The 16,606-nt window shown below is 47.7% G+C and overlaps 1 protein-coding gene across 1 annotated transcript in view; it reads right to left on the reverse strand.

The window, feature by feature from the left end:
* Positions 1–89: 89 nt before the first annotated feature.
* The window catches only part of PRDM10 (PR domain containing 10), a 57,464-nt gene continuing 40,947 nt past the window's right edge, over positions 90–16,606 (reverse strand). The window contains exons 19-26 of the mRNA XM_014951837.1: positions 15,340–15,450; positions 13,718–13,918; positions 12,469–12,612; positions 10,479–10,649; positions 9,232–9,372; positions 5,097–5,265; positions 4,394–4,506; positions 90–3,355 (exon numbers count right to left, since the gene is read on the reverse strand). Of these exons, the coding sequence (XP_014807323.1) occupies positions 3,119–3,355; positions 4,394–4,506; positions 5,097–5,265; positions 9,232–9,372; positions 10,479–10,649; positions 12,469–12,612; positions 13,718–13,918; positions 15,340–15,450 (1,287 nt within the window). The 3' untranslated portion in view covers positions 90–3,118. The remainder of the gene's footprint in view (positions 3,356–4,393; positions 4,507–5,096; positions 5,266–9,231; positions 9,373–10,478; positions 10,650–12,468; positions 12,613–13,717; positions 13,919–15,339; positions 15,451–16,606) is intronic.

A 16,606-nucleotide genomic window follows, 5' to 3' on the forward strand; every position in this document is an offset into this window, starting at 1 on the left:
GTCCTGTATAAATTTTTTTTTTTTTTTAAAAAAAGAAAAAGATTTATTAATTTCCGGGTTGGTTTTTTTTTTTGCTTGTTTTTTTTTCTTTTTTTTTTACACCTGCCAGGTTGCACAAGACTATGAACACAATAACAGTCACCGAATGTACAACAAACATACACAGTTAAATAAGAGAAGGGGCAGAGCAGGCTGAGAGGTGCAAAACGGAGGGTTGCTTGGGGTTTGGTGGTTGCGTTTTGTTTTTTTTTCTCTCCAGGAAAATCCAGAATCGGACCCAAAAACACCTACAAGGAACAACATTAGTCCGTCTTTGAGCAAAACGTGGCCCTTCACTCCAGAGTTAAGCTCCTGTGGGATGTGACTTCAGGTAGATCTTTGGGTTGCTCTGGGTCCAAAATAACAATTATGTATTTCATACCTTCTGCACTGCAGAAATTGGAAGAAAAAAAAAATCCATGTGAACTCGTTTTTTGTCTTTTTTTTTTTCCTGTCACGGTTCTAAAAGCAGGCCCCCGCCATCTGTGCTATGGCTGTAGTTCCTTACTACAGGGAAGGCAAATTCATGATATTTCCACTTTCCAGGAACATTTCTCTCATATTTATTGAGCTTGGGACATGGAGAATCACTGAACGTAGGACTGAGACAGTAGAATCTTTGATAAGGAAGATCTGAGTTCAAAGTGGCTGTTTTTAAATTGTTTTCTGGAGCATCTTGCAGTTCTCGTCTTTAAATAACTAGTACCAGCATCCTCACTCTGTGAGCCTTTCCAACAAAGCTGAAGAGAGCAAAGTATTTTTTAAAACCCACTTCTGCAGTATCATTAAGGGCAAAAAAAAAGCTCATCTATAAAGACTACAGACATTTTAAGACTTTAAAATTGCTCCTGTAGCGCAGTATCCACCTGGAATATCCCATTTCCTATTGCTCATACCGGTTTTGGTTTTTTTTTTGACTCATTATTAAATCATCTACCAGCCCGAGGAAAGCCAAGACAAAAAAACCTGCCTTCTCTTCTCCCACACCAACATCATCATAACGCCCAGCGTCCTAGTTCCCAAGCCTTCAGCCACACAGCTCCAAATTAATTAGTGGGAATTGTGGACTCCTGGCCACGCTGCTGAAGTCCACAGGCTCCTAAATCTGCTGAATTTAAAAGACACTCATCACCACACTTGACTAAATGGAAGCTCTGGTCCTCATTAACTTCACCCATCTCGTTAGCGCCCTGGTACAGTGGTATGGCAAGAGAAGCAAAATCCCAGGAACAAATTAATCCATATTTTGGCAAGTCACATCAAAGCTACCCAGGTATTTTCCATGTGATTTATCTCATCACACATGGTCACCATTTCCACACTGTATTAATGTGTATGTTAATTACCAAAGCAATACCTGCTTAGCCCACAAGGAACCCGACATTTCCTTGGTGAAGTTCTCTCACGTCTAAGAGAAACCACAACCTGTGAACATCCACAGTGCTCACTCACACGGGGAATTCTCACCTAAATCTGTGAGATATTCGTGCAAAAGCACAAGTCCCACATTCCACCTCAGTGCAACACGAGAGAAAACTCATCAAAAAAAAATCTCTCTCAGTTCTTCAGTCTCAAGGGCCATGAAGACAAAACATCCTTCTTTGCTTTTGTTTTATAAATAAATATATCCTATTAATGCACAGATATTGTGGGATGGGTTTTTGGGAGGGAATGGAGGTTTAAACATACATGGTATATCCCACCAGGAGACAGTGGAGTTGTTATCGTGGTCTTGCAAATACCAGAAGGCATTCAATTACCAACCAATAAGACCTGTGAAGAAGAATTATCTAAGGAAAAAAAAATATTACACTGCCTTAGAAAATAAACCTTCTCTTTCCCTTTCTCCTGGTCCCTAAATGTAACATGGATTCTGTACACAGACCAGGTCTACCAACCCTCCCAGATGGCTCTAACATGGTCCACTAACATGTTTCTTCTCTGTTTCCTGAGCCCAGGGCTGGTCATTTTATGGACCTGTCCAAAGGAATGACAGCACATAGTTAGGGAAAAAAAAGAAAATTGGAGGAACCAACTCTCCATCCAGTCTTCAAGGGAAAAAAAATACGTCCACTTTGAGGTGGCACCAGAGATGACTACCCTGCTCCTCTACTCTCATTTTCTCCTGGCACGACTACCTTTAGGTCACAGCAAAAGCTGCTTTTTGCAGGCTAAACTCAGCCTTTTTTTTGTTTGTTTACAGGCAAAAAAGGCAATTTTCCCTGCAAATGCTGAAGGGGAAAATAAAAAAAAATAAAAAAAAAAAGGAGCTAAGAGTGGCTCTGTCCTACCCCCTTTACATACTGTGATTCCCATCGGTTTGTTCCGCACGAGGCGGGTTTAAGACTGCACTTTTCCTTCTTCCTGGCACTGCCCGGTAAAGTAGGGCAGGGCAGGCGGCGTGTAAACAGTTCTGGAGGGTTGGAAAAATAAGATTAACAATAATAATAATAATTTAATGGACTGCTTTCGGCACATCTTCACAGCTTCATTGTTACATCCGTCCCCCGCAAACGTACGCGAGGAGCTGCCGGTTTTACTGCTGCTGCTGCTCTTTTTCTCCAGGCAGTCTGCTGGGGGTGAGCTGGCACCTTCCCTTTCCCCTTGGCTGCTGAAATAAAGACACAGGGGTTCAGTTCTGCCATATTCTGGCAATTTAACACCTGTCCTCCTATTAAAAATATACATACAACAACCTGCCGGTTAACCTGCAGTTAGGCAAGCTTTTCCCCATACAATTGAAATATAAAGTTGTTTACTGGAGACACTTCCAAAAAGGGAAAAAAAAAAAAAAAAAGGGTCAGCAGACATGCCAAAAATAAAGTCTAGAGCAAGCAGAGGTTTCACTTCTCCTCTTGTCCTTTTTTTTTGTTAAAAGCTGCATAAAATAGCATCCCAGAAGGATTTTGGAGGGCGGGTTCTTCACAGTCACCGGGGACTTAAACCCTCTTAAAGCATTAATGAGCTCCAAGATTTTAGTTGAAGGGAGGGTGGACTTTTAAAACAGATTGAGCTCCGTGTGTCTGGGCGTTGGGGGGAGGTGACAAGTAGAAGCAAAGTGGCACCTCGAGGCCATTTCTCACTCGTGTTCTGCTGAGAAAGTCCTGGGTTTGGCGATGTGCACCTCGCTGCCGCCGCTGCCGTTGGTGGTGGTGGTGATGATGTACTGGGTGGTGGGCTGCTGGCTACTGGTTTGGGATTCCAAGGAATCCGTGTGGGCCTGGGGTTGGGAAACACCAACCTGCACCTCGCTGGGGAGGGAAGAGTTCTGTTTGACATCCAGGTCGGGCTGACCTTCAGATATCACGTAGTGAGTCTGCATGGGGAATACAGAAAAGCAAAGAATCATTGTTGTATCTTCACCTTGAGTACTGTGTCCAGTTTTGGGCCCCCTACCATAAAAAAGACATTGAGGGGCTGGAGCGGGGCCAGAGAAGGGCAACAAAGCTGGTGAGGGGTCTGGAGAATAAGTCTTATGAGGAGAGGCTGAGGGAGCTGGGGGGGTTCAGCCTGGAGAAGAGGAGGCTGAGGGGAGACCTTCTTGCTCTCTCCAACTCCCTGAAAGGAGGGTGTAGAGAGGTGGGGGTCGGTCTCTTTTCTCAAGTCCCAGGCGACAGGACAAGAGGAAATGGCCTCAAGTTGCGCCAGGGGAGGTTCAGGCTGGATATTAGGAACAATTTTTTCACTGAAAGGGTTCTCAGGCATTGGAATGGGCTGCCCAGGGAGGTGGTTGAGGCCCCATCCCTGGAGGTGTTCAAAAGCCGGGTTGATGTAGTGCTGGGAGGTCTGGTTTAGTGATGATGCTCCTTGTTTGTTGTGTGGGTGTCTATTTTTGTCAGTCAGGTTGACGGTTGGACAAGATGATCTTTAAGGTCCCTTCCAACCTAGAAGATTCTGTGATTCTGTAAATTCTCTGTTTTAATAGTCTGGAACTTTCCTGGTGCTGTGCTGGAGGAGATTTTTGGAATGAACAAGGAGTTTTGAAATTTAGTTATATTTCCTTTAAATGCATTTGAGAGCAACATAACCCTTTTGGCCTTTGTTTTGAATCACGTTGGGCTACTTAGGATTTGGCCAACTTACAAATGGGTAAACCAATTACACAACCCATTGCTGCAAATCAAAATAGTGATTTTTAATACAGCTATCCTGAAAGGTTTTTTTTCCTGTTTTCCCTGTGTTCTAGCAGAAGTTGTATTTCCAACATCCAATATCAATGCAGTACAATGACCTGCCTCTTACACCATTACACCATTATTCTCTGTGCCTCACTCATCACTTTGGCACTCCTTTAACCTTCAAACTGAAGGCTTTTTGCCCGATTTTGTTATTCTGGATGATTTGTTTTCCTTACCTGAGTAACTGCTTTCACTTGCCCGGTGTTGACGGTGGTGACGGGCGTACCCACAGCCGTCTCTGTGATCACGTACTGGCCTTGGGGAATGGTCATCATCTGAATCTCAGACGCTAAAAAAAATGGAAATTGGAGAATCAGGACCTTCAGACCAACTCCAAGACCACCCTGGAATATAATCTCTTACGTCAGTAAGATTTCAAGCCCGAAACAGTGTTTTTTTGAATAGAAATCCAGGTATTGCAAAGCCTTGTGAAACCCTGCAGCTGATGTTGGCCAGCATAATTCTGTAGATTTGGCAATTCATGCCAAAACACCACCCAAGAAATGACAGAATCACCATCCAGACCTGCATGGAGGGGAGAAATCATTTTGTGTCAACCCTCATCTTCTGGATGATTCTTTCCAGCATCCACCCAAATTTGAACAACGGAATTCCAGCCACTTTGCTGAATCCAAGCTCCTTGAACAGAATTCCAGCCACTGAAATTCAGCTGAATCCAAGCTCCTCAGAATAAAGGAGCCCAGTTTGCCTGCCCAAACCACATGATCATGGACCTACAGCACAGAAGGTCGCACAGCCATTTTCATTCCTCTCAAACTGTTTATCTTCTTCGACCTCTATGAATATTCATCACGGAGCTTAATGAGCTCTGAAAAAACCATCATCCCTCTGGAGCACATGCTAGCCCCAGACACTCACAGTAGCTCCGGAATGAGTTCCAGGTGCTGGGGAGATAGGTGTGCTGCACGGAAGAGCCCTGCTGCTGCTGCAGGGCTGGGTTTGGCGTCGCTGGCGTCGTCTGCATCTGCGAGGGGCTCAGCTCCTGCTGAGACTGTTGGGAGGAAGGACTCAAAGGCTGACCCCCAACCTAGAAAAAAAAAGAAAAAAAGAGATCTAAGTGTTCTCAGTGCACTAAGGATTGCTGATCTCTGGACTGTTACAAATAATACCCTTCTTAAGGGAAAACATGGGGGTAGGCAGCGGGATTGAGCGCTCCCTCAGCAAGCTTGCTGATGACACCAAGCTGTGGGGTGCAGTCAACACACAGGAGGGAGGGGATGCCATCCAGAGGGACCTGGACAGGCTGGACCCAACCTAGAAAAAAAAAGAAAAAAAGAGATATAAGTGTTCTCAGTGCACTAAGATTGCTGATCTCTGCACTGTTACAAATAATATGGGGGTAGGCAGCAGGATTGAGCGCTCCCTCAGCAAGTTTGCTGATGACACCAACAGGTGCTGGGGAGATAGGTGTGCTGCACGGAAGAGCCCTGCTGCTGCTGCAGGGCTGGGTTTGGCGTCGCTGGCGTCGTCTGCATCTGCGAGGGGCTCAGCTCCTGCTGAGACTGTTGGGAGGAAGGACTCAAAGGCTGACCCCCAACCTAGAAAAAAAAAGAAAAAAAGAGATCTAAGTGTTCTCAGTGCACTAAGGATTGCTGATCTCTGGACTGTTACAAATAATACCCTTCTTAAGGGAAAACATGGGGGTAGGCAGCGGGATTGAGCGCTCCCTCAGCAAGCTTGCTGATGACACCAAGCTGTGGGGTGCAGTCAACACACAGGAGGGAGGGGATGCCATCCAGAGGGACCTGGACAGGCTGGAGAGGTGGGACCATGAGAACCTCGTGAAGTTCAACCAGGCCAAGTGCAAGGTCCTGCTCCTGGGACAGGACAATCCCAGGGACAAAGACAGATTGGGTGGAGAATCATAGAATGGTTTGGATTGGAAGGGACCTCAAAGATCATTGAGTTCAAACCCCCCTGCCCTGGGCAGGGACACCTCCCACTAGAGCAGGTTGCTCAAGGTCACATCCAGCCTGGCCTTGAACACTTCCAGGGATGGGGCATCCACAACTTCCCTGGGCAACCTGTTCCAGTGTCTCACCACTGCTGGAGAGCAGCCCTGAAGAGAAGACTTGGGGGTGTTGGTGGATGAGAAGCTCAACATGAGCCAGCAACATGTGCTGGCAGCCCAGAAAGTCAACTGTATCCTGGGCTGCATCAAAAGTGTGGCCAGATAGGCAAGGAGAAGGGGATTCTACCCCTCTGCTCTGCTCTGAGGAGACCCCACCTGGAGTGTTGTGTTCAGCTTTGGAGTCCTCAGCACAGGAAGGACATAGAGCTGTTGGAGTGGGGCCAGAGGAGATGCTGCTGCAAGGGCTGGAGCCCCTCTGCTGGGAGGACAGGATGAGAGAGTGGGGGGGGTTCAGCCTGGAGAAGAGAAGCCTCCGGTGAGACTTTTTATTTCTTCCCTCAAGGGGCTCCAGGAGAGATGGGGAGGGACTCTGGGTCAGGGAGGGGAGCCCTAGGAGGAGGGGGAAGGGTTTGACGCTGAAACAGGGGAGATGGAGATGAGATGTGGGGAAGAACTTCTTTGGTGTGAAGGTGGGGAGAGCCTGGCCCAGGTTGCCCCAAGAAGCTGTGGCTGCCCCATCCCTGGAGGGGTTCAAGGGCAGGTTGGAGGGGGCTTGGAGCAACCTGGGCTGGTGGGAGGTGTCCCTGCCCAGGGCAGGGGGGTGGAACAAGATGATCTTTAAGGTCTCTTCCAACGACAACCATTCTATGTTTCTATAGCACATCGAGCACAAGACCTGCAGAGTTCTCCGGCTCCTCCAACTTGCCTTACTCCATAGTTAGTAAGCAGAGATGGGGAAACTGAAATGGTTTCTTGCTAAATGTTATGTAGTGAGTCAGTGGCAGAGAATGGAGATGAGAGGCTAAACACCACCCAAGAGCACGAAAAGCTGATCTTCAAGCATTTGAGAAGCCAGTTTCCGTGTATATCTTTCAATTGACTAACTTTAACCTGCAAATTTGTCTGTTCCCAGCCATTTCTCTCTACCTTGTGTACAGTTAGGGGAAAAAAAACCCAAACAAAAAACCCCAACAAAACACCTCATAGACCCTAGGAGCATCCGGGAGCTGCTTGATCATCTGAGATGTTCATGGCAGAGTCATTTACAGAATCACAGAATCTTAGTGGTTGGAAGGGACCTCTGAGATCATCGAGTCCAACCACAAAAAAACCCCCAAAAAACACAACAACAAAAAAAAAAGACAACACCACCACCAAACAAATACAAAACACACCACACCAAACACCCACCAAAAACACCGCACCCACCAACTAAACCCCACACTCAACACCTCACCATAAACCAATAACCTTGGGCACTAGAGCAGGCCCTGAAGAGCCATGTCTACACATTTCTTCAATCCCTCCAGGGATGGTGACTCCACCACCTCCCTGGGCAGGCTGTTCCAGGGCCTGACCACTCTCTCAGGAAAGTCATTCTTTCTAATATCTAATAGTAGAAGCTGTGGCTGCCCCATCCCTGGAGGGGTTCAAGGGCAGGTTGGAGGGGGCTTGGAGCAACCTGGTGTGGTGGGAGGTGTCTCCCTGCCCAGGGCAGGGGAATGGAACGAGATGATCTTTAAGGTCTCCTCCAACCACAACCATTCTATGTTTCTATAGCATATTGAGCACAAGACCTGCAGAGTTCTCCTCCAGCTCCTCCAACTTGCCTTGCTCCATAGTTAGTAAGCAGAGATGGGGAAACTGAAATGGTTTCTTGCTAAATGTTATGTAGTGAGTCAGTGGCAGAGAATGGAGATGAGAGGCTAAACACCACCCAAGAGCACGAAAAGCTGATCTTCAAGCATTTGAGAAGCCAGTTTCCATGTACATCTTTCAATTGACTAACTTTAAGCTGCAAATTTGTCTGTTCCCAGCCATTTCTCTCTATCTTGTGTACAGTTAGGGGAAAAAAAACCCAAACAAAAAACCCCAACAAAACACCTCATAGACCCTAGGAGCATCTGGGAGCTGCTTGATCATCTGATATGTTCATGGCAGAGTCATTTACAGAATCACAGAATCTTAGTGGTTGGAAGGGACCTCTGAGATCATCGAGTCCAACCACAAAAAAAAAAAACACCACCCAAGAGCACGAAAAGCTGATCTTCAAGCATTTGAGAAGCCAGTTTCCGTGTATATCTTTCAATTGACTAACTTTAACCTGCAAATTTGTCTGTTCCCAGCCATTTCTCTCTACCTTGTGTACAGTTAGGGGAAAAAAAACCCAAACAAAAAACCCCAACAAAACACCTCATAGACCCTAGGAGCATCCGGGAGCTGCTTGATCATCTGAGATGTTCATGGCAGAGTCATTTACAGAATCACAGAATCTTAGTGGTTGGAAGGGACCTCTGAGATCATCGAGTCCAACCACAAAAAAACCCCCAAAAAACACAACAACAAAAAAAAAAGACAACACCACCACCAAACAAATACAAAACACACCACACCAAACACCCACCAAAAACACCGCACCCACCAACTAAACCCCACACTCAACACCTCACCATAAACCAATAACCTTGGGCACTAGAGCAGGCCCTGAAGAGCCATGTCTACACATTTCTTCAATCCCTCCAGGGATGGTGACTCCACCACCTCCCTCGGCAGGCTGTTCCAGGGCCTGACCACTCTCTCAGGAAAGTAATTCTTCCTAATATCTAATCTAAACCTCCTCTACCCCAACTTCAGACCATTTCCTCTGCTCCTGTCATTATTCCCTTGGGAGAAGAGGCCAACACCCACCTCTCTACACCCTCCTTTCAGTCCTCTTCTCCAAACTCAACATGCCCAGTTCCCTCAGCCTCTCCTCATAGGACTTGTTCTCCAGGCCCCTCCCCAGCTTGGTGGCTCTCCTACCTCTGCTTGTTCTCCTTCATGTGTGGTCCTTTAAAGGACTCTGTTTCCTGCATCAGCACATGGAATGCCAGCTGAGCAGACTGGCAGGGAAACCATTTCCTGTGAGAGAAGGGGAGATACCTGGGATGGTGCCTGAGCTGCAGAGGATGGCTCTGTGACCTGGATGTGCTGCACCTGGATAGCGTGCTGTGTGTACGTCTGGGGGTCATGGAGCTGCCCAACGTCCACCGTGGAGTGCTGGGACTGGTGAGGTGAGGTAGCCTGGAAAAAAAACATACCAAATCAGAGGTGTATACTTAATTCTTTGCAGAAGCAGCCAATAAACCTCTTCTGGGACACAAGGACTGGGATAACAAAGTATAAGCCTGTGGCAGAGGCTGGACTCAACTCAAAGGGTCTAAAAAACAAGGATTAGTGTCAACCACTGGACCATCCTTCTCTGTAATCAGCTTTCTACAAAATTGTGCACATTCTCAAAATCTGCATAGCCAATACCATAGTTTGCCATCCACATAGTTCAGCATCAAGACAAGTGCTCAGAATCTAACTGATTAAAGGCTTTTTTTTGAGCAACACCTGCTAACGGTACCGATTGGAGTAATTTAATTACAAGTCTCACATCTTGATAAAATTAATATTAGAGGCAGGAATCCATATTCACGCTTTTGTGTCATTAGAAATGCCACAGTCAATATTAATTGGGGCCACTGTTTAGGCCTTTATTAACCAAATTTGTTAATTTGATTTGTAATGAGGGACCAGAGAGAACACGGAATCTCAGATTCAAATAAAAACACAGAGTAGTTTTGGCTTCACCCAGTGGATGATGGATTTGAAGGCTGTGGCAATGTCTTACAGCTGCCCGAGTTGTTTTCCTCAGCTCAGTTACACTCTGGTATTATTTTAAGGAGGCTGTTGAGCATCACAGAGAATGAATATTCTAATAGACGACACGGAGGGGAAAAAGCAAGAGCTTTCTCTACTTCCAAATTTCAGCTCTGGCTCGCTGAGAACAAGGAAGCATAAATTATCTTCTCAACTGCAAAAACGGGTCACCCACTGACCCACTTTCCCAGTTGCTGGAAAACCTTCCTAGAGCAGACTCGAGCAAAGGTAGAAGTAAATTAGAATGGTGTTGCCATGTCTCCAGCAGGCTCACCAAGACTGGGGGGACTAATTGTGCCCAGTACACGATGCTTATGATGGGAAACCTAAGTATTATCCATCAATTTATCTGTAAAAAAATAGTCCTCACCACTTTTTTAAAATTATTCCTTAAATTTCCAAGGGCTACAGCCCCAAGAAAGCACAGGCTTGATACAGAGGGGGCCGAAAAGCACATGGAGCCCCCACAGCAGGTTACTCACCTGGGCCACTTGAACCACCTGCAGCTGTATGTGCTGGGGCTGCTGCAAGCCAGTGGTGGCCTGAGACACTGGGATGTACTGGATTCGCTGGTAATCCCCCTGGGGGGTCCGATAGTCCGTCGTGAGGGTCTGGGATATCTCCGTCATCGCTTGTGTCAGTAAGTCTGTTGTCTGAGAAAGAGAGAGAAAGACCAGCATTGTCTACTGGGGCTGAATGGTTTTGCAGGGCTGTAGTGATACTTTTATTGACAACTGCATTTCTAAAGAATGTAAAGACATTTAGCACCAAAAAAATCAAGCATATGAAGCCAACATCCACCCCTCTTCAAGAACAACAGTCTTTTATCCAATCACCGTCTTTGAATAGGAAGTTTAAACTGTGATTATTAAGTTTTTTTAAAAACTATGGAGCATCCCAGCACCACTAGAGGACACAAGACTGGTTTTCTAGTCTCAGCTTTCACTTCCTTAGCAGAGATCAGCCACTGGAGGTTCATATGGCTCCGTTCTGCGCTGCCCAAAGGATTACAGAGAGATTTTGACTCCTCCGAACAGTTTGATCCAGTCCCCAGTCATCCTTAAACGTGTCCTCTTGATCCCAAGGAATGCAAGCACCTCAGGAGAGGTTGGGGGATATGGTGTAGGGGAGAACTTTAGAGGAGGGTGGATGGCTGGACTCGATGATCCTGAGGGTCTCTTCCAGCCTAGATAATTCTGTGATTCTGAGAACAGTCCCAGTGAAAATCCAGATGTGTATTCCCAAGTTAATTAGGCATGTGCTGTTTAACATTTTTATCAGTGATATAGACAGGGGGATTAAAGGCACCATCAGCAAGTTTGCGGACGACACCAAGCTGTGTGGTGTTGTCGATACACCAGAGGGATGGGATGTCATCCAAAAGGACCTGGACAGGCTGGAGAGGTGGGCCCAGGTGAACCTCATGAGGTTCAACAAGAGCAAATGCAAGGTTCTGCACCTGGGCCGGAACAATCCTCACCACCAATACAAACTGGGGGGTGAGGGATTGGAAAGCAGCCCTGAGGAAAGGGACTTGGGGGTGCTGGTGGAGGAGAAGCTGGACATGAGCAGGCAGTGGGCACTTGCAGCCCAGAAGGCCAATCCCATCCTGGGCTGCATCAAAAGCTGCGTTGCCAGCAGGTCCAGAGAGGGGATTCTGCCACTTTACTCTGCTCTGGTGAGACCTCACCTGGAGTATTGTGTGCAGGTCTGGAGCCCTCAATATAAGAAGGACATGGACCTGATGGAGAGGGTCCAGAGGAGGGCCACAAGGATGATCAGGGGGATGGAGCACCTCTGCTACGAGGACAGGCTGAGGGAGCTGGGGCTGAAGAAGAGGAGGCTCTGGGGAGACCTTACAGCAGCCTTCCAGTACCTGAAGGGAGCCTACAGGAAGGCTGGGGAGAACCTGTTTAGAAAGGCCTGCAGTGACAGGACGAGGGGCAATGGCTTCAAGCTGGAGGGGAAGAGATTTAGACTGGAGATGAGGAGAGGGTTCTTCACTGGGAGGGTGGTGGAGCACTGGAACAGGTTGCCCAGGGAGGTGGTTGAGGCCCCATCCCTGGAGATATTCAAGGAGAGGCTTGACGAGGCCCTGGGCAACCTGGTCTAGTTGGGGGTGTCCCTGCTGACTGCGGGGGGGTGGGACTAGATGGCCTTTGGAGGTCCCTTCTGGCCTGGGCAATTCTATGATTCTATGTGGGGAAGCATTACGTGGAGCACAGGGGCCTGAATTAAAGAAGGGAATGGAGTAGGGAAAGGAGACAAATCCTTAAAGCTCTAGAAAGAAATACTAATTCCTGGCTGAGCAAAACTAAAACACACAATTTCAACAGAAACCATCTCAAATAATGTCTTAAAACACACTTTAAAGTGATGTTTGCCTAGTAAACACTACGACTAGCACAGCAGAGGGTTCCTGTGCTGTTGTTCCCCTCTGTCAGCCTGATGTAGGGTGTCTGGGGTCCTTACCACGACGGTCTCCCCGGTGGTGCTGTCGGTGGTGAGCACAGCAGGAGTGGAACTGATGACAGCGGTGGCCAGCGGGGCGTGGATGGTGTTGGGGAGCTGAGCAAACTCCGGGTGCTTCTTGCGAATGTGTTGGACCATCTTGGTCTGCAGAGAGATGCCACAGAGCGTGAGGAAGACGGGCAGCAGCTCTGCTTTGGGCTGATCACAATCAAACAGCCCTGAGGAACTGCAGCTTTTAAGTCACCCTCAACAGGGCAGCACCAGGAGTCACACTTTGGGATGCTCTGGTCAGCACGAAGGAAACACGGGTCACAAAGTTCCTGCTGATCAGAGCTATCTGACACTGAAACACTGCCCCAAACATCACAACCCCTATATTTTTACCCCAACACAGCCAAATATTTGGGCTGCTCTTTCTGCATTTTGTTTGCCCACTCCTCCCACTCCCTCGTCACTGTCAGTGAGCGCTTTCCAAGCTTCTCCATTTGTGACCGCGCTCTGAGAACATTTCCATTTCTTCTTTCAAGTTCACACCCTCTATTTGGGGAACCATTTATGACCTGGACGAAGGGATGGAATGTACCCTCAGCAAGTTTGCTGATGATACAAAACTAGGAGGGGTGGCTGACACACCAGAAGGCTGTGGCCACACCATGAGACCTGGACAGGCTGGAGGGTTGGGCTGAGAGAAACCTGATGAAATTCAACAAGGGTAAGCGTAGGGTGCTGCACCTGGGGAGGAATAACCCCCTGCACCAGGACAGGTTGGGGGTGACCTGCTGGACAGCAGCTCTGGGGAGAAAGACCTGGGAATCCTGGTGGACAACAGGATGCCCAGGAGCCAGCAATGGGCCCTGGTGGCCAAGAAGGCCAAGGGCATCCTGGGGGGGCATCAGGAAGAGTGTGAGCAGCAGGTGGAGGGAGGTCATCCTGCCCCTCTGCTCTGCCCTGGGGAGGCCCCAGCTGGAGCACTGGGACCAGTTCTGGGCTCCCCAGTTCCAGAAGGACAGGGAACTGCTGGAGAGGGGACAGCAGAGGGTTACAAAGATGGTGAGGGGCCTGGAGCATCTCTCTGCTGAGGAAAGGCTGAGGGACTTGGGTCTTTTTAGCCTGGAGAAGAGAAGGCTGAGGGGGGATCTGATGCTGTGGCTGTGCTGTCAGCACGCAGCAGGAAACCAGCCCTCTGACTGGGAATCAAAGAGCTCTGCTTGAGGATTGACAGATGACAGAGCCCGTGGAGAGCCCCTACCTTACTGCTGTACTGCTTGGAGCAGTGAGGACAGCAGACCGGCGGGGTGGCGATGGTGCCCGTCAGCTGGGTGTGGGTGCTCAACATGGGATCTGGTTCTCCAGGACCCGCGGGGCGCAGTTTTCGGATGCTGGGAGGTAGCTCAGCACCAGGATGGTTCTTCAGGATGTGAGCTTTGCGTTTGCTGGCGCTCTTGTATACCTGCAGGGTAAAGATTTGTGGTGAAAACGGTGCCATCCTGGTTTCTGCCCAGAAAACAGCCACCAGTATCTTCATCTGGAAGGTCTAGGCGTTGCTTTAGTCAATATGTTTAGTTAAATCCCTAATTATAACATAATAGACACACCCCCCCCAGTGTTTAATCAACCTGTGAAGGCAACCCCTTTTTCTGGAGCAGGCAGAGCCACTTGAGAACACGCTGGGTCACAGTAAGGGAAGAGGAAAACCTTTTTTGCCTGATACTTGAATTCAAATGTCAGAGAAGGCACTGATCACCAAAGTCTTAATTTCTCCAATGTTAATTTGTTATGAGGGTTGACGCCTCCACTTTCACCCAAAGCATCAAACAGTTTTTATAGGGATTAGTGAACACTTATCACCACATTTTTAAATTCTTTTTAGGCATATCAACATACGAATATTGTGTAATATTATCATTAAATGGTTTGGGTTGGAATAGACCATAAAGATCATCTCATCCCACCCCCTGCCCTGGGCAGGGACATCTCCCACCACACCAGGTTGCTCCAAGCCCCCTCCAACCTGCCCTTGAACCCCTGATCACCACATTTTTAAATTCCTTTTAGGCACATCAACATATGAATATTGTGCAATATTATCATAAAAATGGTTTGGGTTGGAATGAACCATAAAGATCATCTCATCCCACCCCCTGCCCTGGGCAGGGACACCTCCCACCACACCAGGTTGCTCCAAGCCCCCTCCAACCTGCCCTTGAACCCCTCCAGGGACGGGGCAGCCACAGCTTCCTTAAATAAACTTATTTATTATTTAAAACTATCAATTCTTTCCCCTTTCAACAACAGCCTTACGGAAGAATGTACTGAGGATAAGAAGAGTCAGGCAAAACACACTCCCTGGTAAATGCATAAAAATGCATAAAAAGCAAAAGCCAGGGAGTATGAACAGGAACCCAAAGAGCAGAAAAAGCTTCAGGTCCACTGAACACTGGGAATTACTGGCATGTGACTAAATAAACAGCTTAGAATCAAAGGAGTTAGAGACTAACTCTCTGAAGTGATACAGAAACCAAAATAAATTGGTTTTGAGGAATTATACATAGATAAGATACTTAGTCCTGGGTTGCAAGAAGTGATACAGGACGAAGGGTGGGTGACTGCTTAGTGCATCCCAGTATTTCAGTTTTACCAACTCCAGCAGAAAAGGAGACCTGCAGTTTTCCATCAGCATCCAGCTGCCCTGGCCCGAGTGCATTTCATCTTAATTTCTGCTGGAGAGTGCTGCAGAAACATCTCTGGCAAACACCTCAGAAAAAAAAAACAAACCCTACAAACCCTGGCAGGTGTTTCTGTGCAGAGACAAATGGGTTGCATACAGGTCTAGGACTGAGCTTCCCTCTGAGGGGTGACTTCCTTACGTACCTTATCACAGTACTGACAGAAATAATCTCTGTTGGGTTTGATGATGGGCAACGTGAGCTCCGGCACCTCTTCTATTTTCATGTCTGGATGTCTCTTTGATAAATGATTCACCTTAGGAGAGAGGGAAGCAAAGGGAACAAGAGAGCATATTACAGATGGAAGCCAAGCTTCTCCTAGACGTGGATAACAGCCAAACCAAAGCTCTAATGATGCAGCCAGCAGCACTGGAAGCATTTGCTGCTGCAAGGGTTATTGTGCATTCACAGTCGGCTGCTGAAAGCAAACACTGTCTCACTAGATCCCATTTACAGCTTCTCTAATCAAAATAAGATGGGAAGGGGTAAAATAGCTTGCCAGAACTCTCACAGCTGAGAGTGAGGTAATGGAAGGGACCTCTGCTCAGGGAGGCAGAGATAACAGTCCTCACCAACTATTTGCAAATAAGATCTCTTGCTGCATAACACCCTGTACAGGGTGGCAGCGACAGGGCACGGCCAGGAGAGGCCTCTGGAGGGGGAAAAACAACAAAATAGGAAAGACAGTCAGGAAAACTGAGGCAGTGAGGCTGAATGAGGCAAGATATTCATCTCATGTTCGGCTAAAAATGTTACACAGCAATCGGGTTGAGAGATGATGGTGACAACCAGACATACAACACAAGGAATGAAACACAGAGAGAAGACACAGAGTTTTTAAAAAGATATCATAGAATGGTCTAGGTTGGAAGAGACCCTTGGGATCATCGAGTCCAACCATCTCCCCTACTCTACAAAGTCCTCCCCTACACCATATCCCTCAGAACCCCATCTAAATGTCCCTTAAACACAGCCAGGGATGGGGACTCCCCCCCCTCCCTGGGCAGCCTGTTCCAATGCCCGACCACTCTTTCTGTGAAAAATTCCTTCCTAATGTTCAATCTAAACCTCCCCTGTTGGAGCTTGAAGCCGTTCCCTCTCGTTCTGTCACTAATTACCTGTGAGAAGAGACCAGCACCAACCTCTCTACAGTGTCCTTTCAAGTAGTCGTAGAGAGCGATGAGGTCTCCCCTCAGCCTCCTCTTCCTCAAACTAAACAGTTCCAGCTCTTTCAATCACTCTTCATAAGATTTTATTCTCCAGCCCCCTCACCAGCTCCGTTGCCCTCCTCTGCACTCGCTCCAGCACCTCCAGATCTCTCTTGGATTGAGGTGCCCAAAACTGGACACAACACTCCAGGTGTGGCCTCCCCAGTGCTGAGTACAGGGGCACAATCACCTCCCTACTTCTGC

The sequence above is a fragment of the Calidris pugnax genome, unplaced genomic scaffold, assembly GCF_001431845.1.
Source record: "Calidris pugnax isolate Ruff unplaced genomic scaffold, ASM143184v1 scaffold145, whole genome shotgun sequence".
In the NCBI taxonomy this organism is placed as follows: domain Eukaryota; kingdom Metazoa; phylum Chordata; class Aves; order Charadriiformes; family Scolopacidae; genus Calidris; species Calidris pugnax.